The sequence below is a fragment of the Dermacentor andersoni genome, chromosome 9, assembly GCF_023375885.2.
Source record: "Dermacentor andersoni chromosome 9, qqDerAnde1_hic_scaffold, whole genome shotgun sequence".
Classification (NCBI taxonomy): domain Eukaryota; kingdom Metazoa; phylum Arthropoda; class Arachnida; order Ixodida; family Ixodidae; genus Dermacentor; species Dermacentor andersoni.
Genome location: NC_092822.1, coordinates 16,722,773 through 16,748,073, shown reverse-complemented (window position 1 = coordinate 16,748,073; position 25,301 = coordinate 16,722,773). Strand labels below are relative to the sequence as shown.

At 47.0% G+C, this 25,301-nt stretch overlaps 2 protein-coding genes across 4 annotated transcripts in view; one reads left to right on the top strand and one right to left on the bottom strand.

Moving 5' to 3' along the window:
• Pfrx (6-phosphofructo-2-kinase/fructose-2,6-biphosphatase) overlaps nucleotides 1-17,595 on the top strand; it is a 145,091-nt gene extending 127,496 nt beyond the window's left edge. Inside the window, exons 13-14 of one of the 3 annotated variants that reach the window (XR_008611641.2) lie at nucleotides 9,101-9,238; nucleotides 16,101-17,595. Coding sequence is in view for 2 of the 3 variants with exons in the window: in XM_050174841.3 (XP_050030798.2) it covers nucleotides 16,101-16,160 (60 nt within the window). In the remaining variant the exon portion in view is untranslated. Of the gene's footprint in view, nucleotides 1-387; nucleotides 6,687-9,100; nucleotides 9,239-16,100 lie in introns of those variants that run through there. The other 2 variants (XM_050174841.3, XM_050174843.3) reach the window with 2 other exon arrangements.
• Nucleotides 17,596-19,269: 1,674 nt separating this feature from the next.
• Nucleotides 19,270-25,301, bottom strand: part of LKRSDH (lysine ketoglutarate reductase/saccharopine dehydrogenase) — an 86,121-nt gene continuing 80,089 nt past the window's right edge. The window contains exon 25 of the mRNA XM_055068566.2: nucleotides 19,270-23,093. Coding sequence (XP_054924541.1) covers nucleotides 22,987-23,093 — 107 coding nt within the window. The 3' untranslated portion in view covers nucleotides 19,270-22,986. The remainder of the gene's footprint in view (nucleotides 23,094-25,301) is intronic.

Here is a 25,301-nt window from a genome sequence, read left to right as displayed (position 1 = left end):
TTCTAGCCTTTGCTTTACACTTCTCTCCTTTTTGTTCCCATTTTCGGTTTAATTACCGTGCATGTTAATCGCTTGTTTTATAGCTCCTTCTGCGAAGCCTGTGGAAAGTAATCACTCCGGTGCCTAACAATGAAAATATTCTGTGGACACATATTGCAGAAGTCCATGTATTTGTCTCCAGTACCATTGTATCACATTGCAGCCCTCATCATCGCTGTTTTTCAGTCACTCCTTGGTGCCATAGTCCCCTTGAACACTGTCGATCCCACGTTTGCTGAAGTGGAACACCAGCCTTATGCAAGTTCTTTCCTGAAAATCCACGTCGTGTGGTTTATTCCTCGTTACATGCAAACACCTTCATGGAGAACAAAAAAAATTGTCTTTCAGATTCCAGGAACTTTGGAGGACAAGTTCAAGGCTAAGAACGACGAGTGACCCCATTTACCGCATCTCTAGACTTCCGTCCTCTCCTCTTTTCGATGATCCTCCATGTTTCGAGATGGACAGCGTCTTGACCTGCCTTTACGTAGAAACCTTGTGGCCACTACACAAAAGCGAAAAAAACAAAAACACAGCCTGCGGTGGATCCGATGTTGTGTATACGTACTTGTTCATGAAGACATCCCTGTTGGCGAAAAGTCTTAGGGCCTCGGTAACTTTGCCCGAAGATACATGGATGAGAAGAATTCACTTTAATGGCTGAATCGGTGTGATGGCACCTGCACCCTTTGCCGTGCCCACAGTGCACCGCCATCTTCTCTGTTGCTTTTATTTTTTTTTCTTCCTCTGTCTCATGAGGTGCGGCTCGTGTTGTGATCCTTTGGAGTATGTGATAAACTTTCCCTGATGTGCAAGCCCGGCGACAACGTGCTGTGTTTGATGCACTTGGGAGGTTGAGTTGTGATAGGACAGTGGGAATCCCGTCCGAAACGGTTCCTGTGTGCGCGAATTGGACCGCAGTTGCCTGTGTGCGGAGTTGGCGATTCTTTCACCCACGGAAGTGTGCGTGGGTGAAAGGGAACGAGGTAAATGTTAAGTTGTAAATGGCGTTTTAGTAATGCATAATACGTTTTATGCCGCCGGCAGAGGTACATAACCGCTGAAGGACACACACCATAAAGTGGGTGAAAAGCCGATGACATGTCATACGATTATGTATCGAGAGTTCTAACATGACGGCCCGCCGTGGTTGCTTAGTGGCTATGGTGTTGGGCTGCTAAGCACGAGGTCGCGGGATCGAATCCCGGCCATGGCGGCAGCATTTCGATGGGGGCGAAATGCGAAAACACCCGTGTACTTAGATTTTAGGTGCACGTTAAAGAGCCCCAGGTGGTCGAAATTTCCGGAGTCCCCCACTACGGTGTGCCTCATAGTCAGAAAGTGGTTTTGGCACGTAAAACCCCATAATCTAATCTTCTAACATGACGGAGATGCATTGGCGTAGAATACGAGAAGCCGTATACAGGATTATCGAGTGACCTTAGATTAGCAGCGAATGTGGCAACGCCTTGCGATGCTGATGTACCTACGATGCACGGAACTCCTGCAATGCTTGACTATTGTGCAGGTCAGGCTGACCTCCAAACTTTCTCTCATTAAAAGCTTCTTGCGCTTATCTGAAGGCGTAAACGACTCCCCAGATGCACTTACCAAGCGTGCGCACTGAAATGTTCCGAGGAGAAACAATGCGCCGCTATGGCAGGAAAACTGGTTAGAATGCGCAAACATGCTGCTTCGTTTCATTTGAACCCCACGGACCTGTACCGGCTCCCCCTCACGTGCCTGTAGCGTTTAGGAAACCTTGAAGACATGAAATTCAGCTAAATTCAGCTACTTAACATGAAAATCATGTTAAGTAAACACCAACTCGCCCAAGAAGAAGTTATCCTCAGCAGACGGTGCTCCTGCATTTGCCTCCTTCGAAGTCTTTGTCACCGCCGACGACGACAGTGTTGAGGTTTTTGGGCAACTCAACAATGACGGCACTGTCAGCAACGTGACAGTTCAATGCTGAGGCAGCGTTTGAACGCGTCGACGCTCTTCGCCGTATCTTGATCGCTCGAGTCGCGCTTCAAGATGGTGAAACTACAGAAAATGTTAAGGAGTAAAAATATATATCCAAATAAAATTGTATTCGTTCATTTTGCCGCCGTTCGTTAATTCGACCTTTCGGATAACTCGACGAAATCTTGCGGTATCGGAACAGTCGTATTAACGGTTGTCGACTGTATCGCACAACGCAACGTTCCTGGTGCTCTATATGTGAACCATGGCATCAGAAGGTTTCGCCACTAATTGCAGGTCTCGTACCGTCTACGCTAATGCTTCTTTGCTCTATTAAAGCTAATCTTGCTTGTTATTCGGGATTTGGTCTCGGGATTGCTCGGATACGAGACCATTGCACGAGAACACAGAAAGTCGGTACCAGCACTGACCATCGCATGCATTTAGCTTTGCCGGCGTTCAACTCGGACACTTGGACGAACTACGTAACGGAACGTCAGGGGCATAAAACGTATTCTGCACAATTCCTACGTTTAGTGGTTACGCAGTCGGAGGTAACAGACACGAACAGGGTTGTGCGCGTCGCTTCGGCTGTGCCGGTAGCGCGCGCGCGCAGGTTCTTGTAAATGACACTGTGTATAGGCTTCATGAACCTTTCTGTATGCGTGCGCTGCGCGCACTTACGCTTGTGAAACGCATTGTATGCGGTATGTGCTTTGCCTCGTTGGTGGTATATCGTGCAGGTTCACGAGTTAGCCGTGTGTGACCAACTCCGGTGCTAGAGCACTTGACTGAGCGTTCTTACGACGCGCTTCGCACGAACTTGTCACGCAACCCCCGTATTCTGAAACAATGCTCGACCACTGAGTTTATCACAGCGCCGCCCCTCCACTACAGAAGACACCAAGTTTCTCAAAGGTTGTTGTGCACTGTGTATGTAACGCAATGACTGCTTCTGTGAAGGGGCGGCGTGGCTGGCATCGACTTTCCATAGTCGAGATGGAGTGTTGTGTGGAAGAATGTTCTAGAATACGGGGACCTTTATGGAGGAGCGCTCTGTACTGATTTGGACGCTTAGTTGCGCTTAACGCATTAAACAAGCCTGTGCGCTAAATTACACTTGCCAGAAGATGCTAAATAGGCCTGGAAAGCAACAGGCTTGGAAAGCTGAAGAGCGGCTGAGCGTCTTGCGCATGCGCTCTTTCCGCTAAGCGTCCGGGCGGAGCGAACCGTACAAGCGCTCGGATATAACAGAATGGCTCTAGCTGCTCTGGTGACTTAATATGGGCCGTGCGATATCACAGTATGTTGTTCAGTCTTTGCTTGCACCACCGTAAAGTTTGGTTCTGCATTTTTTTTTCCTACAGTAACCGTGAAACTGTGCACCGACCGAAGGAGTCCGATCAGCGCGATCCCAGAAATTTGGGCTACTAATAATGGTGACCGTTGTCAATGAAACGCTAAAAGGAGGCACTAAACTTGGCTGACATATTAGAGTTATAGAATGCCCTGTCCGCTCGACACACTTATCTATTGTTCGTCGAAAAAAAGAAAATGTGACGGCTTGACGGGCCATAGTCCTATTTTCATGCCCAAGGCACGGTACCGGTTGTTTGTGTGGAGTAAGGGTATTTGCGATATCTACGCAGAATCATTACCGTGCAACAAAAGTTGCCGCTTAGGAGCTTGTTTTTTGTCTTTTCCAATATAGGCGTAGTAGGTAGCCGCGGCTTGACTTTGATAAACGACCCTACTTCGCTAAATATGACGCCACCCAGTGCTGGTGCGGGAAATCAAGGGGGGCGTCGCCACCCGCATTTTTGCTTTGTCTCGTTTTCTGCTTCGCCATGCATCCGTTGTCGCTAAATAGCCACCGACTTGGTATTCTAAAGGTGTAATATGTGAAGTTCAGCTTAAAGAGACTCTAAAGAAATATATAACTAGAGCTTTACTAGAAGATTACTTTTCTAGAATGCAAAAAAAAAAAAAAAATTCCGAGGGCACCTAGGCATCTCATATGAGTTGTGAATGCGAAAGCATTGACGTTCAATTGAACGCCGCTGAGCGTTCATTCGAGTTATGAACTCGCGGGCAAGCGAGCGCGTTGAGACGCTTATTACGCGAACAAGGAACGCGCGGATAACACAGGATTCCGCGAGCGAGGGAGATTTGGCGTAGCGGCGATGCCCTCTCCCCTCTTGCAACGCCTGGCGCGCTACTGAAGCAGCGAGTGTTCCCTTTCGCCACCTTCTCTCCATTGGTGGCGCCGTCACGTGCCCAATGACGCACGTACTAGGCCACACGTTTAGGCCGCCGGAAGGCAGCGACGTGAAGTTTGCAATGACGCACACACTAGGCACACCTTTAGTCAGCCAGAACCGTGGAGCCGCCGTGGTGTCGGGTAAGCAGGCCCGGGCTCGACTCCCACCTCGGTCGAAATGTGCAAAATTTTCCCTGAGAAATCTGACGTCAATCCGAGCATTCCTGACTTGTTTTTACTCTTTGCGCCGTCGGCCATTTTCGATACTATATTTAGGTAACGTCGACTACGGCAGATTTTCGCTCGACGAGGCATATAATGCTTTCGCATTAAAGAAAGAAAAAAGCCTCCACGTGAGAAGACACTTGATAAGTTAGACAAGACTCAAAAATAGACAGGTGGCGACGCCGCCTTGGAAGTCCCCGCATCCGCTCGCTGTGACATCATGAATTTTAACGGTGTCTGCACGGACGTAGTTATTTTTTTTAATTGGCAAAGATGGAAGAGCACTGTATTCTAAAGGAGGCCACAAACTGAACCTAGCAAGTTTCAGAAACATTTACACCGTCAATGGAATCAAAAGATGTGGGATTTCAATGGGCGCTGTTAATGTCCCGGTATACGCTATACAGGGACACTAGGCGCTGGATTTACGACGCAAACTTAAAAAGAAATAAGGCTATCGCTTTTAATGATCAACCTACTACTGCGAAATTTACTGGAAATGCTTTTAAAATTCTTTATCAGTATACACTGATTAAATGTATGTTTATTTTCCCTTTAATGTTTTCTTCATTGTCCCTCTATAATGCCGTTCTCTTTGTTAAATGCGGGTTAGCCAAAGAAGATATGCAGCTCTTACGAGGCCCAGTTGTAACCTCGGAAGATCGAAATCTTTTGTTGCAGCCTCGTAGATTTTCCTTCCGCCAAGAGCGTTTAGGTTCTAAAATATTATTTCGGGCCTCAGGCGACATGCTGCGACTTGGGTTGCAACTGTAGCTGGAGAAATGCTCATGAAAGTCGCGCGGTCGGTGCGTTTTAACTATCGCAAATTAACCGCGACAAGAACGAATACGTGAGTGCGTATTCTCGATCCAATCATTTAAGGAGATACTTTCACTTTTCCATAATGCAGCGTCCAGCGCGACAATTCGCAGCATTGACGGACATCGTGTTGGACGACTCAGCCAATCAGCGCGCTTTACAACGTGCATACTTAGGCGAGTGATAGATCGAAAATATGGCGCATGATGACATGTGGTTTTCTTCTGTCGGTGCACACCATGCACCGTCTCATACATAGCAGGCACGGCTCCGAAAGCTAGCAAGACCTCTCAGCGCTCGCATCCGTGAAAAAAAAAAAAAAATGTGCATCTATTATATAATATACGAGTATATAGGTATGCCTCATATACTTCGGCTGTCTCGTACTTTTGTCGCAAGATATGTACAACTAACTATCACATGGTAGACGTCGCAGATCTAAACCTCGTTACCACGGAACGGTCGGAGTGACATGTTTCCGTGACCAAAAACGTCGTACGTCGCACATTAGAAGCACAGTAGTGCACAGCTAATTCGTGACTCGACGTAACCTTACGTCCGCAAGTTGAAGTTGTAATATTCGAAGTGATTATTTCGTAGAAAGCGTCGCAGATCAAAAATAGACGCAGTGCGAAACGCGTGGAGTAGTACTTCCGTGACCGTACTCCTAGCGTAGCTTCCGCAGCATTGCCTGCTCTGTATGAAATGGAGTATGGATAACAACGTCACTGTGGCTTTGGAGCTCTTAAGTTAGAGGGGGTCACCTTTCCTGCATTGAACAAGATGCTATGGGAACCTTTCACAATCGTTAAGAGGCCACCTGCAACGAGATTTTAAGTTGGGCAAAATTGGTTATACATGAGTAGCGTATAACTACTGGAGCAATCTTGGCAAATCTTCAGGCCTCTCCAATTACTTAACTGTCTAATATTGTTATTAGCACCTTTTCAATATTAGCACCTAAACAGACAACCCGTTCGTTCACTTGGTGGATGGCGGGTATGACGGAAGTCCCAGCACGTTACCTTAAAGGCTTCTTTCTATTTATCGGCACTGTCTGAAACACTGCTTTTTATGTGGCCCAGAAATTCGTTGCAGTTGGTCTTTAAGTACTTTGGACGCCGTGTATACAGCCTACCCGTTGTTCTTGTTGTGCTTGCATATATATATATATATATATATATATATATATATATATATATATATATATATATATATACACGTGATAGTTTTTGAGCATATTTTTGATCTCCTTGTACACAAGTGCATATGGCTTGAACACTACACTGAAGTATTTGTGCTTAGATTATTATGATAACTATTAGTCCCACTGTAAAATCCTGACGAATAAAAGCGTTTTATGGAATCTACAAACGGATCCACGCATGCATCACTTTATTGGCTAGTGCCGCGTTCCGTGGACTAGTCTGCCAATATAACGGCCAGACAGTAGTAACTTACAGCCATTCCCAAAAGTTCAGAGGCCAGCGTGCGCATGGGTGTAGCTGTTGCTGGGCCCTGCAAGTGGCGCCATTGTTGCACGACCAACGCTGCAGCGCTCTTGTAGGATGGCTACCATAGAGTTTCGTAATAAGATCACTAGGCTGCAATCTCTCGCCCGCCACGGAATCCCCTATTATTTATGGCTGAAGACCTGCTTGAAATTTCGGTTGCACATCAAGACTGCTAATAGGCCAGTTGTAACGTTGTAATCGTGGTTACGAAAATTCAGCGTAACCGCAAGGGACAAAGAAGGAAATGCATTTGTGAGACAGCGTTCGTATTGTGCCTTTCCTTCTCTGTCCATTTCGTTTGCGCTGAATTTTCGTAACCATGATTGGTTATACAACTGGTAGGCGCTGGAACTTGGTGGTGTTTTAGAAACAACCATTTCCTTCGTTCCTTACGAGCGGGGCTGTTGCACATCGTCAGATGGTCCTCGCTGCAGTAGTAGTGGAAACTGTAAACGCAATTTCAAGTATGGAGGATTATGTAGGAGACTTGGCGCCTGTCAGGCCCTGATCATGCCCTAGCCTCACAGGTCCCGAGCGTTGAAATGCTGGCATATAAGACGACGAGCCAGACTGCGTGGTGTGTATAGAGCCTGCTCCAGCCAGGCCGTGCAACAGAAAGGATGGTAGTTTAATTTTGCTTTTTTCCGTTCTTTTTTTGATCATTGGAAAAAGCTTACGATTCTACAGTGTACGAGTATTGCTCAGAGGTTGCCCCCATTATTTATCGCGTCGCTTTTTGCTGAAATTATAGCCGCAATATACTGCGGCTCTACTGGTTGTAATATGTTCAAACTTCGAAAACCTTGGCGACAGCGGTACGTTGCTGTCTGCTCGCGCTTAGCGGAAGCCATCTGGAGGGAGTGCAGGTAATTGGCACGTATTGGCTTCCTCTTGAAGAGCGTGTTTTCCTTTTTTTTAAGAACAGCTGCGCTTATCGGTTGACAAAAGCTGTGGCGATTTGCAGAAGAACATCCTGCGCGTGATCAAGTTGTTGTCGGCTCGAGTTCTGGCCACTTAAAATTATCTCCGCTTTGAACGCATGTCATGTTACACACTTCCCGTAATTAAGTAGTGCATACCCAGGTGACGTTTCTTAATTTGCTGCATGTATTCCTATCATGTACATACACTTTTCAGGGCTGCCTGCGGTTGTGAAACCCTGCTTTTTTTTCCCTCTTGTAATGGCGCTCTGCGTTGTCCGGTTGCGTTATCATTTACATTCACGGCGACACAGATCCTATCTTCAGTATGCAGGTTGCCTCATTAAATAAAAAAAGAAAAAAGAAACATAGCCACTGAGGTAGTCTTCGCCCCACAACGTCTGTTACTGTGGAAAAGCCAGCATTGACGAGTGCGTTCTAGCGAGCTACGCACGCACTAAAGGACAACTTGCGTGGCATGTCGCAAATGCTATATATGAGTGAGCGCCTGCATGAATCAGTGAGCAGCGAAGCCAAACACGGATATTCTTTACGTAGACGCGTGCTCTTATAGGGCGCCACCAGTGAGTAAACAGCACGTGCGAGCTTCACTATGTGTAGTTATTTTCCTTTTTGGTATAATGATTGAGCTGTTTCTTGCATCGTTGGGACACCTATGTGCTTTCAAAGCTTACTGCGACACTATATCGTCTACTAATTTTTGTTGTGTCACGCGCTTCATTGTAACACGGGTCCCATGGCGCCTAGGAAACCAGTCGCATTGACCAGCTTAAATATGTAAAGAAAAAACAAATCCGAGTCGGGATGGCAACCAGCTACAAAACACTTGCGCTTATCGTGTGCAGTGTAGCAGTGACAAACTGCAGCTTTCTTTTAGTACGTGTATTAGACGCCCTTTGGTGTCAAATTTAGTATACAAGAAAAAAACTTACATTTTAAGGCAACACAAGAAGAGAGAGAGGTTCACCGCAAGGTGGAGGCTTGAGGCGCCTAACTGCAGTAGAACAAGGAATGTCGCTGAAGCCGATGTTTCGACAAGGGGACTTGTCTTAAATGAAGTGACAACTTGGGCCGGTTGGTACATGTCTGCGCTGTTGCTCGTTATTATACTTATTTTTTTTAATACTTCGTCCATTTGTCATGACGTTAGCTTGAGCGACATTCGTTGCACTACCACTGTGAATAGCGACATTTCGTGCTCGTCTGACGTCGATCGTCTTAGACTTGTAGAAGTAACACGATACCACTTGAAACTGCGAAACGTTACCGACGCGTATGACTGAGGAACATGGTCAGTCGTACTCACGCTGCGCCTTCTGTGCTCCGTTTCACCGTAGGTTGCCGTATAGCGGCAGCTTTGCGAAGGCCAGCTCAAGATTCCAGACGTCCTTCGCGAAATATACAGCCCCCTGGCCGCGGTGCCTGTGAAGCCGGTCGCACGTACAAACCTACCTGGCGCATGGATTTACTTTGCGGTAACCACACATGCCCTCAATGCTCTGCACAGTTCTGTATCGTCCTAATTAGCCATGCGCGAATCTGGTCCCAGTGCATCGACTGGCACGCACTCAGCGCCATCTGCCCACGCACGTTTGTACTAGGATTGCCAACCGCTTTATCGAAAATTCCGGGGCCCCGACCTGACCATGTTGAGGTAGTCATCCCGCATAGTCGCTCGGAGAAAGGAGCCGGATACCATGTCAGTTGGTGGTGGGCAGCATGCGTATTGAACGTGTGGCTTGCAACTTGCCAAACTCTCTTCTGCTTCCCGACTTTGTTGTTACGGTTATACTTCGCAGGTGGACCAGCGATGAGCTAAAATCTTTCGTGAAAGCTTCTGCAGACTCCGGTCAATCGAACGCGGTAGTACAGAATTGGAACGTCTACCTATAACGCGACGATTTCCAGGACTGCATTTTGAAGCGGAATTTCACTTGTAACTTATAGCAGCGTTTTTTGTTACGAGCAGCCACTTATCTGTTTAAACGAAACAACTAGAAAAACGAAATGGAGGAAATGCTGATTTCGCCAGAACTTTGCACCTTACAACACCTGTCCCAACGCCTTGCTTAGAAAGTTGACAACCCTTGTTTCCAGAAGAAAAAAAAAAACAGCTATCTCGTAACCGATTTTGCGTGGGTGTAGTTGGTGGTGCCAAGTCGCCGTACCTGGTGTCCTGCTTTGCTGTAACGCATTGTATCGCATCCTATGGATGCTTGTTAGTTCGCTTGCACTATTCGAGGTGAGTACTAGGCACGGGCCCTAGTAAACGCCTGCTCCGCATGACATTATCGAACATGTGACGAAACACAACACAAAGGGCGCAGTCACTATTACAGTCTACATCGTCACCACTTTTTAACTCCAGCGTAACCTGCGACCTAGTAACCACGCTGCTACGGAAACCTTTTCATGGCTCTCGATACCGCAGCGTTCCGCTGGTGTCGCAGAGACGACTTGGTTCATGTTTTTGTGCACACTGCGGTCGTCGCCACCTGTCGTCGGTCAAATAGAACGCGTTGCTTGCAAGCTGAACTGCGCGCCAAAAGCGTGCCTGTGTTCTGCTGCCTTTAATTCTTAGCAGCGAAGGCACGGCAAGTGAACAGTAAGAGGCCCATACCTCGGTTGGTGTCAGCTTACCAGGCCAACGATGGGCGAACGCGAGAGCCGGTGGCTGCGATAGCTTCAGGGCATAACGGAGAACGGCGTTTGCGATGCTTTCCAATACTGGTAGTCTTCCTTGGTTAGACGGTTCCCCACCAAAATGGCGACTTTTTGTTGCCCGCGTCTTTAAATGTGATAAGCCAGCAGAGAACATTTACGAGCCCGCCGTGACGTCTTTAGTGGCCGGGAAGTACTTAATTGGCCCTCATTCCAGTATACCTCCAACATTTACGAACGAACGAACGAACGAACGAACGAACGAACGAACGAACGAACGAACGAACGAACGAACGAACGAACGAACGAACGAACGAACGAACGAACGAACGAACGAACGAACGAACGAACGAACGAACGAACGAACGAACGAACGAACGAACGAACGAACGAACGAACGAACGAACGAACGAACGAACGAACGAACGAACGAACGAACGAACGAACGAACGAACGAACGAACGAACGAACGAACGAACGAACGAACGAACGAACGAACGAACGAACGAACGAACGAACGAACGAACGAACGAACGAACGAACGAACGAACGAACGAACGAACGAACGAACGAACGAACGAACGAACGAACGAACGAACGAACGAACGAACGAACGAACGAACGAACGAACGAACGAACGAACGAACGAACGAACGAACGAACGAACGAACGAACGAACGAACGAACGAACGAACGAACGAACGAACGAACGAACGAACGAACGAACGAACGAACGAACGAACGAACGAACGAACGAACGAACGAACGAACGAACGAACGAACGAACGAACGAACGAACGAACGAACGAACGAACGAACGAACGAACGAACGAACGAACGAACGAACGAACGAACGAACGAACGAACGAACGAACGAACGAACGAACGAACGAACGAACGAACGAACGAACGAACGAACGAACGAACGAACGAACGAACGAACGAACGAACGAACGAACGAACGAACGAACGAACGAACGAACGAACGAACGAACGAACGAACGAACGAACGAACGAACGAACGAACGAACGAACGAACGAACGAACGAACGAACGAACGAACGAACGAACGAACGAACGAACGAACGAACGAACGAACGAACGAACGAACGAACGAACGAACGAACGAACGAACGAACGAACGAACGAACGAACGAACGAACGAACGAACGAACGAACGAACGAACGAACGAACGAACGAACGAACGAACGAACGAACGAACGAACGAACGAACGAACGAACGAACGAACGAACGAACGAACGAACGAACGAACGAACGAACGAACGAACGAACGAACGAACGAACGAACGAACGCGAACGAACGAACGCGAACGAACGAACGAAGGAAGGATATATATATATATATATATATATATATATATATATATATATATATATATATATATATATATATATATATATATACACTCCGTTTCGTACATTGCAGGCAATGTTATGAAGGCTAGAGATACATATCTCGCTGCTAGAATTCGCAACTAAAAAGAAAGAAATACATGGGGTATATGCGTCACGTTATCTCCGTAACATTAAATTTTGTACCTTTATGTGCCGAAATATTAAGCAAGTATTATATGGAAGGCACAACAGAACTATAGAGAACTACATCCAGTACATAGTCTAATCTAGTGCACCATAACAGATCTGAGCGACAGGGGTCGCACACATGTAGTGATCACAGGGCAACGCTTGCGCTCTCGACCGAAATATAGTACGGTGCATAGCGCAAGCACGAAATTGTACATATTATTAGGGTCATTGTCTTCGGCTAAAGCCCTATAATTCCCGATTTCTGTACCCCGAACAAAATTTATGAAAATTGGGGTAAACCCTATCTCTCCCCGAAGTTTGCGCTGTCATACGGGATAAAGAAATGTAGGTGTTACAAAAACACGAACACTGCCCACCTTTTCTGAGCAAGTGATCAAGCTGCGTATATGATGTTATTAATATTGATATATGGATATGGTTTACGCTTCGTTTTAGGTTAACACACAAGCGAAAGCAGGCATATATTTTTGTATATTATATCCATGCCAGCCTTGAGCGAACGAAAGCTCGTTCCTTTTTTTAGTAGCTACGTCTTTGGTAGCCGCATTTACGTGGATACCACAATGGCGCTTTGCCTAGCATTTCCTGATCGTCGCACACATGTAAACGGCGGTGATTTCGCTAGGAAGCGAAGTAACGCAGCGCTGACGTTTCTCTGCATTGCGAGTGGTAGCTGTGATGTTGAGAGGATGTTTACCCAACAACGTTACGTTCAAAGAAGGTCGGCTGCATCGTCTAATTGGTATTCTATTAAATTTGTTGCAATGACGTATGTTCGGAACCAGTAAGACAGGACAACAGACGAGGGCTAAAGGCCCGACAGGTCTAGGATGGACGCATAAATGCTCCCAGTGCATATGATAACTTACGTGAACAAAGGCTTGCAAGATGAGGAAAAGCATCACACCGCCTGCGAAGCATGCCCTTGTGCGCTACGTTTCCTACTTTCTTTCTTTTGCTTAAAAAGTGCAGAGAACAAAAAGAAAGATCGCCAAACCCGCCTGTATTTGTTGTTTTTGTTAATATGGTTTCGTTTAACTATATTAATTCCTGATAACAGGGATTTGTAGAGATATGTTCGTCACATGATTTGCGAGCAGCTCTCTTTGTAATTACCTGTTCCTGTGGGTATTTTCGCCTGTTTAAACAAAATGGGTTTGTCCAAAAGAAGACCATCGCTTGGTACTTGTTTTTAAAGGTTAACAAGAAAAATCTCGAACTTTCGGCCGCCAGACAGTGAAACCCCCGATTTCTCTGCGGCTTGCGTCTTAAAAATTAACACCGGATTTTTTACCCCCCGAATTCAATATAAAACTCGAAAACGAAGGACTCTGAGTATAATACATGATTTGACGTGACCTTAGGTCAACAAGTTGCAGTTCTAATATATTACGTGGTTATTCTGTAGAAGGCGTCGCAGAATAAAAAAAGAAAAACTTCGCTCTCAAAGGCTAGGAATGATACTTCTTGCGTAGCGTCAACAGCGTTGCCCGCTAAGTATGGAACGGCAGTGGAAGCTTCTACGAGTGCTTGAATTCTCCGTGTTGCACCTGAGAGTGGACGACTCTGTAGATTGTATCGCTTCTCCCCTTTCTCGAAATGGAAGACGGCGAGTTTCTAGAAACTTTACTTGTTGAATGTCGTCAAAAGTAGCAGACATATCGCACAATCGCTTCATGCGTCTATCTTGTTGTCCCAGCACTGAAGTACGCCAGTCTTTGGGTTCGCACCTATTTCTTTGTAATTACAAGTGCGCCCCTTTTGCCGCGGAGCTAAGGCTTGCCGTGGCCTTAGACTTGGCTTTTTATCGCCGGTGTCGGCGAATGTTTTCGTGCACGGTAAGACAGCAGGAAAGGACGCACTTTACCTGTCTTACAATGAAGGGCACAGGTGCGTCGCGACACCATATACATACACATATACTGCACACTGTACTCGTCACGCACCAGCATGTCAGCTTCCTACTCGGTACTTCTGCAGGAATCGTTGTTTGATTGGCTAGCCTTGCTAAAACAATACAACCGCTATGAATGACGCCGTGGTGGAGTTGCACTAGTGGGTCGATTTTGACCAGCTGAGGTTCAACGCGCGCCTAAACGCAATGAGATATTTGGCTTGTCGTTCTAAGTCGCTCTGGCAGTGCAACAAATGTCGCGGAGAGAGAGAGAGAGAGAGAAACACGCTTTAGTCATATGCTGTAGATGTTAGCCTGGCTGTTCGCCTGACGTGCTGCTCCAGGTCTGCTCCACGTGCTGCTCCAGGTGTGTGTGGCGTGCTTTTCCATGGGTCGAGATGTGCTTTAGTGCCACAAATGTCGTGCAAAAGAGCATCTAAGTGCTATCTGCTAAGATAAGCATGCTCCCGCTTATTCTCGTAATTAAATTATGGGGTTTTACGTGCCAAAACCACTTTCTGATTATGAGGCACGCCGTAATGGAGGACTCCGGAAATTTCGACCACCTGTGGTTCTTTAACGTGCACCTAATTCTTAGTACGCGGGTGCTTTCGCATTTCGCCCCAATCGAAATGCGGCCGCCGTGGCCGGTATTCGATCCCGCGACCTCGTACTAAGCAGCCTAACATCATAGCCACTGAGCAACCACGGCGGGTCGGTTATTCTCGTAATAAAGATTTATAGGAAAGGTGTCTTTCTCGACCTTCGTGGCAATGCCAGAACGCTCCAGAAGAACGTCACTTTGGCCTAGTTGGTATTTACTGCATATCATATTCACCACAAATAAAGACGGGGACAGAGGGAGAGAACACATAAACAGCACGGGCGGTAACTTTCAACTGTTTTATTCACAGCAGCTCGTGGGCATATATAGGCAAATAGGCAAAATTGCCACGCGTGCTGGCAGTACTTCCCTCGGGCACAGAAGGGCTTGGTGCCATATGATTCCTCCCAATCAAAGATTGTTAAACGAGGAGTAGCGATGCTCTGCTTAGAATCGGCTCTCCGCAAATCGTGTGTACACAAGATGCAGCTTGCCTTTGACAATCAGATTTCCCGTCTTAAGACGGCAGGGTTCCCTGACTCGATGGTAACGCCAGTGGTGGAAACCCTCCTGCAGAAGGTAAAAGGATCTAGGGGCAAAGCAAGGGTGAGGACGACTACTATGGCCGTAAGACCTGAAGTGGTGCCGTATATTCACAGGGTCGCTCACAACCTAAGGAAGGTGGCAGGCAGGTTTGGAGTTCCCCTTGTCTTTTCAGCCCCTTTTAAGCTGGCGCGGCTCTGCCCCCGCACCTCCCGTGATCCTAAAGGAAGGCAAGGTTGTGGCAAGAACCACACCAAGCCGTATGCACAATGCAATGTAGGAGTTGTGTACGAAATCCCCTTGGAGTGTGGCAAGTCCTACATAGGGCAGACTGGACGGTGCCTGAATGATCGAGCCAGGGAACATGAACAAAAGTTAACGAAATATGAATTGGCGCACTTACCTGCGCACTGCAATGCCTGTCGCTGTGCACTTCTTTTTGAGGAGATAAAGATTCTGGGGAGAAGCCATGTCCAGACTGCACGTGAACTGATGGAGGCTTATCACATAAAAAAGAAAGGCCAAGACTGTGTTAGCGATACCTCCATTAGGTTGTTTCAATCGGAAATAGATTTTTTTTATAATTGGTTGCCACGCTAAGCTGATGTGTATTCTTGTTTGGTGCGATCTGCGCATGTTGTATTTGCCTATATATGCCCACGGGCTGCTGTGAATAAAACAGTTGAAAGTTACCGCTCGTGCTGTTTATGTGTTCTCTCCCTCTGTCCCCGTCTTTATTTGCGGTCAATATGATATCCAGAACGCTCCTAAACGACAACTGGAACGCGTTACAACTGCACTGACGGTTTTGCCACCTTCCACCGCCTGAATGCGACCGCCGCGTTCTGAACAGCTCTACGTCACAGCCACCGACCCACAGCGGCGGTAAACATTGTTAAACTATTGGCGCTACTTTTCTCCCTGGTGCACCCTGCACTTTGTGGCTCCACCTGTGTGCTCTGTCGCGCATGCATTCGGTTGTGTTCGTCCCTGACAGCTCTGCTTGTGTGCGACTTCTCCCCTCCCTTTTCTCTCCCTCCCTCTCTTGCTCCTCCCCCATACAGAACTGCGATGCCGGACGAAGCACTGACGACGCCCTCAACACGGTGCCCCCGCACGTGTGAGCGGAGCGGTGGCGTTGTCGACGGCACCGGCTGTCTTGAAAGCTCGACTCGCTGCTCACCGGGAACTACGACGACGACGACGAAAAAAAATACGGCGATTGAAACTGAAATTGTGCGTCCTGCACGAGCTACGCGACCACGAGCATTCTCAAGCCATTCTGTTCATCGAAGATCGAAACGACTCCTTTCTGGTGCAATGCGATACACGCGCCACCACCAACCCCATACCCATTCCTGTTTGTTCATTGCAGATCTCATTAGCACAGCTAATATAAGTACTACGGGACGCGGCATGAGACGTTAGCAGCGCCTTGCAGCGTACGCGAAGGTGAGGTTTAACACATCGGAGATGCCGCGTCGCACAACGCGTGCGATCAAAGTAAATACAGGCAGGGGCCTGTCGTGAGCGAACGAAACTTACGGTTACGTGGTTAACCACATGCGTGCTACTGCTCCCGTTCCCACGAGAATTAAGGGGAAAGGTGCGTAAGAGCAGCAGGTCGATATAACTAGCAAGGAACTGTTGTGTTCAGTATTTAACACAACCACACGCGCGGTATGGCCGTGAATCCCACGTACGGCAATAATGCGACGCACCGAATGATGCACTTTTTTGTGCGCCCTATTTTATTTCTTTTTCGCGCGTATTGTAAATTGAAGTTGTGTAATACCAGGCAGCAGTGTCGGTTGCACGCGAACTTATACCAAGCGGCACTTGTTTCCCTACTCGTTTAGTCGCGCACGGCCAACGCCACCTAGATAGCGCAAGGCCTGTTTACTCCGATCCATGACGTCACAAACATGGCCCTAAATTCCCATTGACAAGGCTGGGGTGACGAAAGCGGTGACGTCAAAATCACTGTTGCCTACTCGGGATCATCCCCATTGTATTCTATGGCAGCTGGGCTAGGTAACATGACGTCATGGATCGGAGTTAAAAGGCCTTGTGCTATCTAGGTGGTGTTGGCACGGCTCGATGATGGTGACGTCACGGCGAAATGCGGCGTTTTCTTTGCCGCTTGTGTGAACGGTCACATGGAAATGAAATATACTCCCAGCGCCTGGCGCAGATGCGTGCGACAGATGACACTCGTTGAATACTGTTACACTGTGAATGCGAAAATAGCCGGTTTCGGAGATTTTATTTACAACTGTATATTTTTATCATGTGGGAGACTACTTTGGGCACAACTGCTCACGTTTGCCCCGCGCGCCTCATGCGCGCTGTATGTCGATCTCAAGTGCCCAGAACTTTTTAGAGAAAATATTTAAGACGTAGTTAATTTGTTGTAGCTGCAGCCTAGTAGTTCGGTTTATGTAGCTATGGCTTTGCTTGAAGACCGCCCGCGCGCAGAGACTGTCGAGAGGGGCCGGCTACCTTCAGAACTGTAGCAGGAAGTAATAAATTTTAGATTCATGATCAAAGTATGCAAAAGTGTTGTTGCTTGCTTAGTAGAACGAAGAAACTCGAGAATGTATATTGTCCTTCATGGGTTTCGTTCTGAGACAATAAACGTTATGCTAATAGGCACCAAATTTTCTCTTGAATGACTCTTTAAAAAAATTGCAAGTGCTCAAGCTGGCCGTGCGCAGAAAGCGCGACAACCTATGTAAGCAGGGCAATGCGGAAGACCCCTACGCTGTGCTGCGGCTTCGATGATTCTGGAGTTTCCATAGTTCCAAGCATCTCAACGTAACACGGATCGGGTTTCTTTGGTGCCTGGTCACTCGTAGCAAGCCTTCACTACAGCTTGAAGGCGCGAATGATTCTTGAAGGCAACACATTCATGCGACGTGCAAAAGTGCTGATTCATTCCGCGGAGAGAGCGTGACGTGTCTGTGCGCGTCGTATCCCTCCACGTCAACTTCGCCACGTGATCATTTGTCTCGGAGCCACGTCACTCCCGCTGCGCTCAATGATTCAGCGATTTTTACGTTATGAGAGTACACACGTAACACTGCAAGAAAGGGTGGGGGTGCACACGCTAAAGGCATTGCCCTTCAGGGCCATTTCTGAGCACTGAATGCTTTCGACGTTGGAGTCGCTGGATCATCGGCCCGTAGAACTCCTGTGCGAAGGGAAGAACCACGTTCTTGGCTTGGATCTCGCCGGCGAAGAGGTGTCACGTGATACGTCAGCTCAGTGCGCAGGAACGTTATGCTCGCATAAGCAGTTGCCCATTTGGAACATAGTATGCTCTTTGGAACAAGGAGGTGAGGACACACCATCCTAGACACCTGAGCGATGGTTTTCACTTCTCTCTTAGTCCACAAGTTCGGCTTAGAGCAAGTTAACAAATGAACTCCGCCATACGTTTACCAGCAGTGATAGTGTCCGTGTACCTTCGGGCGCTCATGCGCAAGATATTTGTTCAGCGCATCTGTCGTCTGACTTCCTCTTGTTTTCGCTGTTTGAAAAACCGAGACATGCGGCAGTTCGTGAAGAATGGATGCCCATAGAAGCAGCCCGTCGGTTATGTTCTGACTGGCTGTTGCCCGTTTCTGCCTTCATCGCAGTTAGTCAACGCGTGGCGTGTAGCAGCAAGTGAGCACAGTGTGGCTTCGCCCCTGGATGCAAAATTTGGCTGACTGAATGTCGAATTTGGTTGGGACTATCTCGGGTAAGAAGGGGTGCATCAACTAAAGTGAAGTTGTCTTTAAATGCTATTGACCTAAGTTTCAAATATAAGATGTATAAGAGGGATAAGAAACGAAAATTTTCGCTTTACTCTACATTTCGTGACTCATAACTGTTCGTGAAAATTGTGTCCGCCAAAGCGCAACAAGCGCCTGTGCAAGCAGATTTTGCGTAGCTTGCATTGCGCTTTTATTAAAATTATTGTTGGCTTTAACTTTGAAGACTGTACAAAACATCAGTGCCTTCACGAAAAAAACTAAAATAGTAGCGCATCACATAGGCTTAACACGCGCTCGCGTGTTCCCCCAAAACATTTGTGTTTGGAAGAAATTGCTGCCTTTGAGCGCTGCAATGTAAACAAAACTGACTTGGTAAAAGAAAAGAAATAGAGAGGGGGCGGGATGTTATACGTTGCAGTAAACAAACCGATGCTATAGGGAACGAGGCGACAAATGTAATCTGCGCTGCGGCTGTTTGTCATCTGGATTTTTTTAATTCACTGATTTTGTTTGCCAGCCGCAAGAAAAAAAAAAAAAGCTCAACTGACAAGCTGCTTGGTTCGCGTATGAAAAATTGGGAAAGCAGAAGCTATGTTTGCAGCTATACTGTCGAGCGAATAGTTTCGTTTTGCAGTGCCGTCGACAAGATGGCGGAAGGTGCTTTGTTGCGAATCGATAGATGGCGTTTCACGTGTTGAATATTGAACATTTTTAACAAGTACAGGGAAATTGAAATTGTAAATAGACAAGTAAAACTCTTGCTTGGGCTAGTTGGTTCATGCTTGAATTAGTAAAAGCAAAGTAAAGGCGCCGGTTAGTAAAGGCGCCGGTCCTGTCGTTTGTGTTCTTCTTGAGTCCTGGTCTTCTGTGCATTGCCTTTACTAGTTCAAGTAAATAGACAACCAGGAGTCTTCAAAAAGAAAGTGAGAGAAACAAAGGTGGTGAATTGGATGTAAAAAAATGGAAAAAAAGGCCATTAAAAATTAATTATGGGGTTTTACGTGCCAAAACCATTTTCTAATTATGAACGAGAAGAAAGGGGGCTAACCGAGGGGCCCTATTTTTATTAATCATAACATGAGATGCAAACAAACAAAGGCACCACGGAAAACATCGGGGATATTACTTGTAATTAATAATTGAATTAAATAAGTTATAAGTTAATGACATTGAAAGTGGATGAAAAAACAACTTGCCGCAGGTGGGGAACGACCCCGCGTCTTCGCATTACGCGTGTGATGCTCTTTCTGATTCTGAGGTACACCGTAGTGCAGGCTTCCGGAAATTTCGACCACCTGGGGTTCTTTAACGTGCTCCTAAATCTACACAAAAAGAAAATAACCATGAATATTTACAAGAATGTGAAGAAATAAATGAGAAGAGAAAATCTGTACGGTAACACAAAAGGGAGTACCTGGCTGTTTCAGGCTCGGGCTGGTTTCCTAAGGACAAAAACATAAAGACTACTTGAACCTAGACTGGCTTAAAGTAGTACGTATGGTTAATTTATAGCGATAGAAATTTAACTAGGCGCAAGCATACGCCGTCAAAATCTATGACGTCACTGCGACCTGGCGCGGGAGCTTCAGGGTGGCTTCGCCCAGGTCCTTCATTTTTGCTTCTTTTCTGACTTGCGAAATTTACTTTCGCGGTAAGAGTGCCAATTTGTGTGTTGCATAAGGGTAACTTACTAATACAACTCGGATTAGGTTTGTCCTTAATTTTTCCTTAGGTAGAATACAATGAACGTTTCGTGTAGAATAAGATGGACGAGTGGACTAGAGGCAGCCCACTCGTTCGTCAACTCGGAGGAGCCACCCGGCGTCTGCGCTGATGTCGCAGATGGCGAGCAGCCATTGAGGCAGCGAGGGCGCTCCGGTAGTGCCCGAGTGCCACGGCGTGTTGGCGGGCTGTGGTGATGGCTTGGCGTCCGGAATGGTCAGCAAGTTGAAAAGAGCTGACCGCCCAGTAGGTGCCGTGAGGTCCAGTCTGCGTGGGGAACGTACTGCGATAATAAAAGGAAACGATAGCTCTGGCACTGTTAGAGTGAATACGAAGCACCGACGATGTGTCCAAGGGGTGAGGGCACTGTGCGGATGAAGCGGCAACGTCCAACAAGTCCTGGGAATTTTGTACACGTAAGCACAGTTCCCCCCAAGCGTGTGTAAATTGCCCTCAGTGCGTCAGTCGACCATACTGCTCGTTGATGAACTATGTGTAGCTCTTTATGAAGACGCGATGTTGACGAACACGATATATCACTACCGATTAGAAACTGAACGGGTGTAGCTGATATACCATTTGATATTAAGAAGTTTAAGGAACTTTTGCAATTCGCTACAGGCGTAGAGCCTTTCCTTCTAATTTGTGGGCAGGATACAAATATATGTTACAATGTGATGCTGGGCTGATTATCCGTAGTAGATGCGCGCCATACTTAAAGGAAAATTAAACCAAACACAACATCTATTAAGATAACCGTGGGTGCCAAGGAAAAGTACTTGCAGTCGATTAAGTGCTGTGATAAGACGAGGAAAGAGGCGCTTGGATGACACAAGACAAGAGGAATTTAGAGACGTCTGGGAGAGCCATTTGCCATCCTGTGGAAATAAAATGGGCTAATGGCAATGATGATTTCTTCCCCAGAAAAATAATAGTGGCAGCTCATAATTGGAGCAGGGATGTTACTACGCTTTCCTGCAGATATTTGTGTGCCTCACATTTCTAAAAATCTGTTAAATATGCTGTACGCGTACACACTTCAGTAGGTTTGCTTTTTAATTAGTAGATTTACACATGTTTCATTATCACACGGATCTCTTGTACGAAAAGCTTATGACCTTGCATTGTTTTTCGTTCACAATGAAGATGCATCGAAACTGTTGTAGCACTTGTTTGTTTTATCAATTCTGCTTTAGTGTGGCTACTGTCATCCCTGGTTTTCTTCGTACTTGTACTTTTGCGCCGGCACTCCACAATAAAATGAGGAACCGTCATCTAACTCAAACCAAGTAATTGCGGTGGAAAAACAATTTTACCATATTTTTTCATGTCAGACGTTCCCAGAAATAATATATGGCCAGAGAGCACCGAAAAATTAGTACACTCGCTCGCGCTTGTGGATAACATTTTTCCTATTTCGGCTGCCATCCGGCCCCATTCAGTGAAACTCATTGAGACTATAGTAGTCACGTATTGCCTATGAGTGCACTCAATAGAGAATTCGCCGACCAATGAGTGGTTTTCGTACTATGTTATGTAATAATGTTGAAAGCTGAACGTACTCTTTTGCCAAGAGTCACAACGTAAACGATTGATGAAAGTCATTACGTCTTTTATCTAAGCTACTAGGAAACATCAAAACATGGTTGTTTTCAGCTCGGAGCGCGGCAAGACATCTAGCACAATTCACACGTTCCCGAGTGATTACGCAGAAGGTAATGTAATTACATTGCACTAAAAGTGCTAATGAACCTAAAGCATTACAACATGTTGCTTTCAAGCCATTATAAAAAAATATGAGAGAGAATGATGAGCGGATAACAGTAACCCTAATTATTACAGCGTCTGAAAGTGGGTACCAGTATGACTTGGAAAAATAATTTCTATCCCGGGCTTCTAATGCGCGGTCCTACTACGCCAGTGCTCGCAAGCAGCTTTTGGACAAGGCCTAATGAGCTCGGAAGAATTGATATGCGACATTGCGGTGTCTCCTGAAGTGCTGGAAACGTTCCGTGCCTTTCACGCATTGTCGGCGACAAACGCTGAAGCAATGGTCTGTTGAGCCGCACAGGCATCGTGCGATACCTTTGTATACGGGCAGCGGAATCCGGCTTAAGTAAGCAATGGACACGTCACCACGTGATCAAACATAGCGGCGCCGGCGGGAGCGCTGTGAATGGGTCTGTAGAAGAACGACAGCGAAATATATGGGCAAGGTACCGTGGTAAAGCACCGGCGAGTTCATGATAAGTTGTGAAAACCAAGCAGCTTTGTACAATAAGTTCTGGTATCGACGATCGGGTATGTGCGAGCCGTATACTGCTTAGCCATTGCTGCAGGGCAAAAATGACGAAGGACACAATAAGAAAACCGCATACGACAAGCGCTGCGTTATTCTGTCATATGCAGATTTTTGAATGTAAAATTGATTCCTCAGCCGCTTCACTTGTGACGAGAAGCTTCCGTGCTATCGCAGCTGCAGAGGGCAGCGATGCGTTCTATGACCTCCGAGACCCGTCGCCGAAGGGGATGTCAGGCGCCACAGCTGCCCAAGTGCTGCATGAACTTTTGCTTCTGCAACGAAAGCGAAGAGACATACAAGGAGCAGTGATTCGTGCATTACGTTTTCGATGCATACAACTGAATTTATATATATATCGACTCGAACATGTATCGTATTTTGATGCAGCTCTATTTGCGCAAATGCTCGCGCAGTATTACCAAAGCGATCTATAGAAACAAGAGTCCAGGGCGATAGAGGAAAGCATGCGTATTATCACGCGGTTTGTGGCCTAGCCCCAATGGTATGTTTATGCCATTAAATAAGGGATCATAATCACTATCATCACCAAGCCCAAAGCTCCAGAGCGTGTTGCGCCTTCCACCTGTCTTAACATTCAACCTTCACTTAGTCTGCTCGCTCGCGTACTAGTCTAACTGTTCCAATATATTTGGTTTATTCTTTTAATTTGTTTCTCATATGTAATTAACATTTTTTTTGAGGTACCTCCTGCCTCCCGATTCTTGACCTTAGTGGGTACGAGCCATGACAGAGGTTCATCATCATCATCATAACTGACGAACAAGAACGAAGCTGCAGTCATGGCGCAGGAACGGCCGAGGATACCTGCGAACCTCCCCTGGGACGTGCTGGACGATTTGCTGACGCACGGCGTCCGTTTACTGACGGCCATCAGCTGTTGCATTCTGCTCGTCATCATCACGATCAACCTGAACCCTCGCTTCCTGGACAGCGGAGGCATCAGGCTGCCTTTCACGCCGCTGCCCGACACTGAGGAGCAGGTGTCCTTCACGCGAGCCGCGAACGCCGCGGCCAACGCGTTCCTGCTGCTCGGAGCGGTCATCACGGCGACGGTGCTCATGGTGACGCTCTACTACTACCGCTACTACACCGTCATCGGAGCCTGGATCACCCTCGCCTGCGCCATGATCCTGGTCATGTCGCCTGTCACTTACATCTACATCTTCTTCAAGAAGTACAGCGTGCCGGCTGACATCATCTCGGTCGGCTTATTCGTCTACAACTTCATGGCGCTCGGCGTGGTCGTGATTCGGTGGAAGGGCCCGCTCCTGCTGCAGCAGTTCTACCTGATCGTCGAATCTGCCTTCATGTCGATCTTTCTGCTCAGGTTACTGCCTGCCTGGACCCTATGGGTCGTGCTGTGCCTCATACCCATCTGGGACCTGATCGCCGTGCTGTCCCACGCCGGGCCACTCAGAATCCTCGTTAAGACATTGACTGAGAGGGAAGAGGGTCTACAGGCCGGAATGGTCTTCTCGACTTCCAGTACGGAAAGCGGCTCGGAGGCCCGTGGCTTCCAGCTGGGGCTCGGCGACTTTATATTCTACAGCGCCCTGGTCGGCAAGGTGTCGACGTTCGGCGACTGGGCCATTGTGTGCGCTTGCTTCGTCGGCATCCTGGTCGGCGTATGCGCCACGCTGTTCATGTTGTCCATCAAGCAGACTGCGCTGCCGGCGCTTCCCGTGTCGATGGCGTTCGGCCTCACTTTCGCCGCCTTCCGCAAGGTCATTCAAAACTTTATGAATGAACTTTACGTATCGCAAGCGTTCATATGATGCCTCGAATTCCTACACGAGCCGCACAAGACTCCACAAACCGAGCAGAAAAGGTGCGTTATGCTAAATTGAAGAACTGTCATCGCAGCTTCCGGCCTTGAGAGAAAGTCAACAAAAATTAGACGACGAGTATTTACGTCCTCTATTAAGATTGGTTAAATTGATAATACGAAAGCGTTCAGCACGGCACCGACAAGCGCGGTGTTCGCGCTGTATATTACTTTAGAGAATAAACATGACTCTGGCAATTAAAAATTGGCGACCAAATCTCAACCTGGGATCCGAAATGGTCATAACAACCTTGACTTATGTCCTTGGAAAAGGTGGAGTAGTAGCGCTCTTCGCGGTCACAATGGCTATTGTGTATTTGATACTGGTCGACCCTACATATCACGACGCCATAGACTTGGGGATGGCTGAAAGGGGTGCAGTAATTACATTCAACTCGCATAGCTATCAAAGTTGTACCGCTAGGCAAGGTTTAAAACAAAGAAAACAATTAACGCTTATGAATTAGGAGTCCACGTATTTTTTTTTTAGATTAGACAAGTCGGGTTTCGAATCGAGGTATTCGATTCGTGAATTTGATATTAGGTTTCTTTAAATATTTGAATATGGTCACTGTTGGGCTACGATTGTTTAATCATGTCTGCCCTTTTCAGAGGAGCTCAAGCATACCATGTC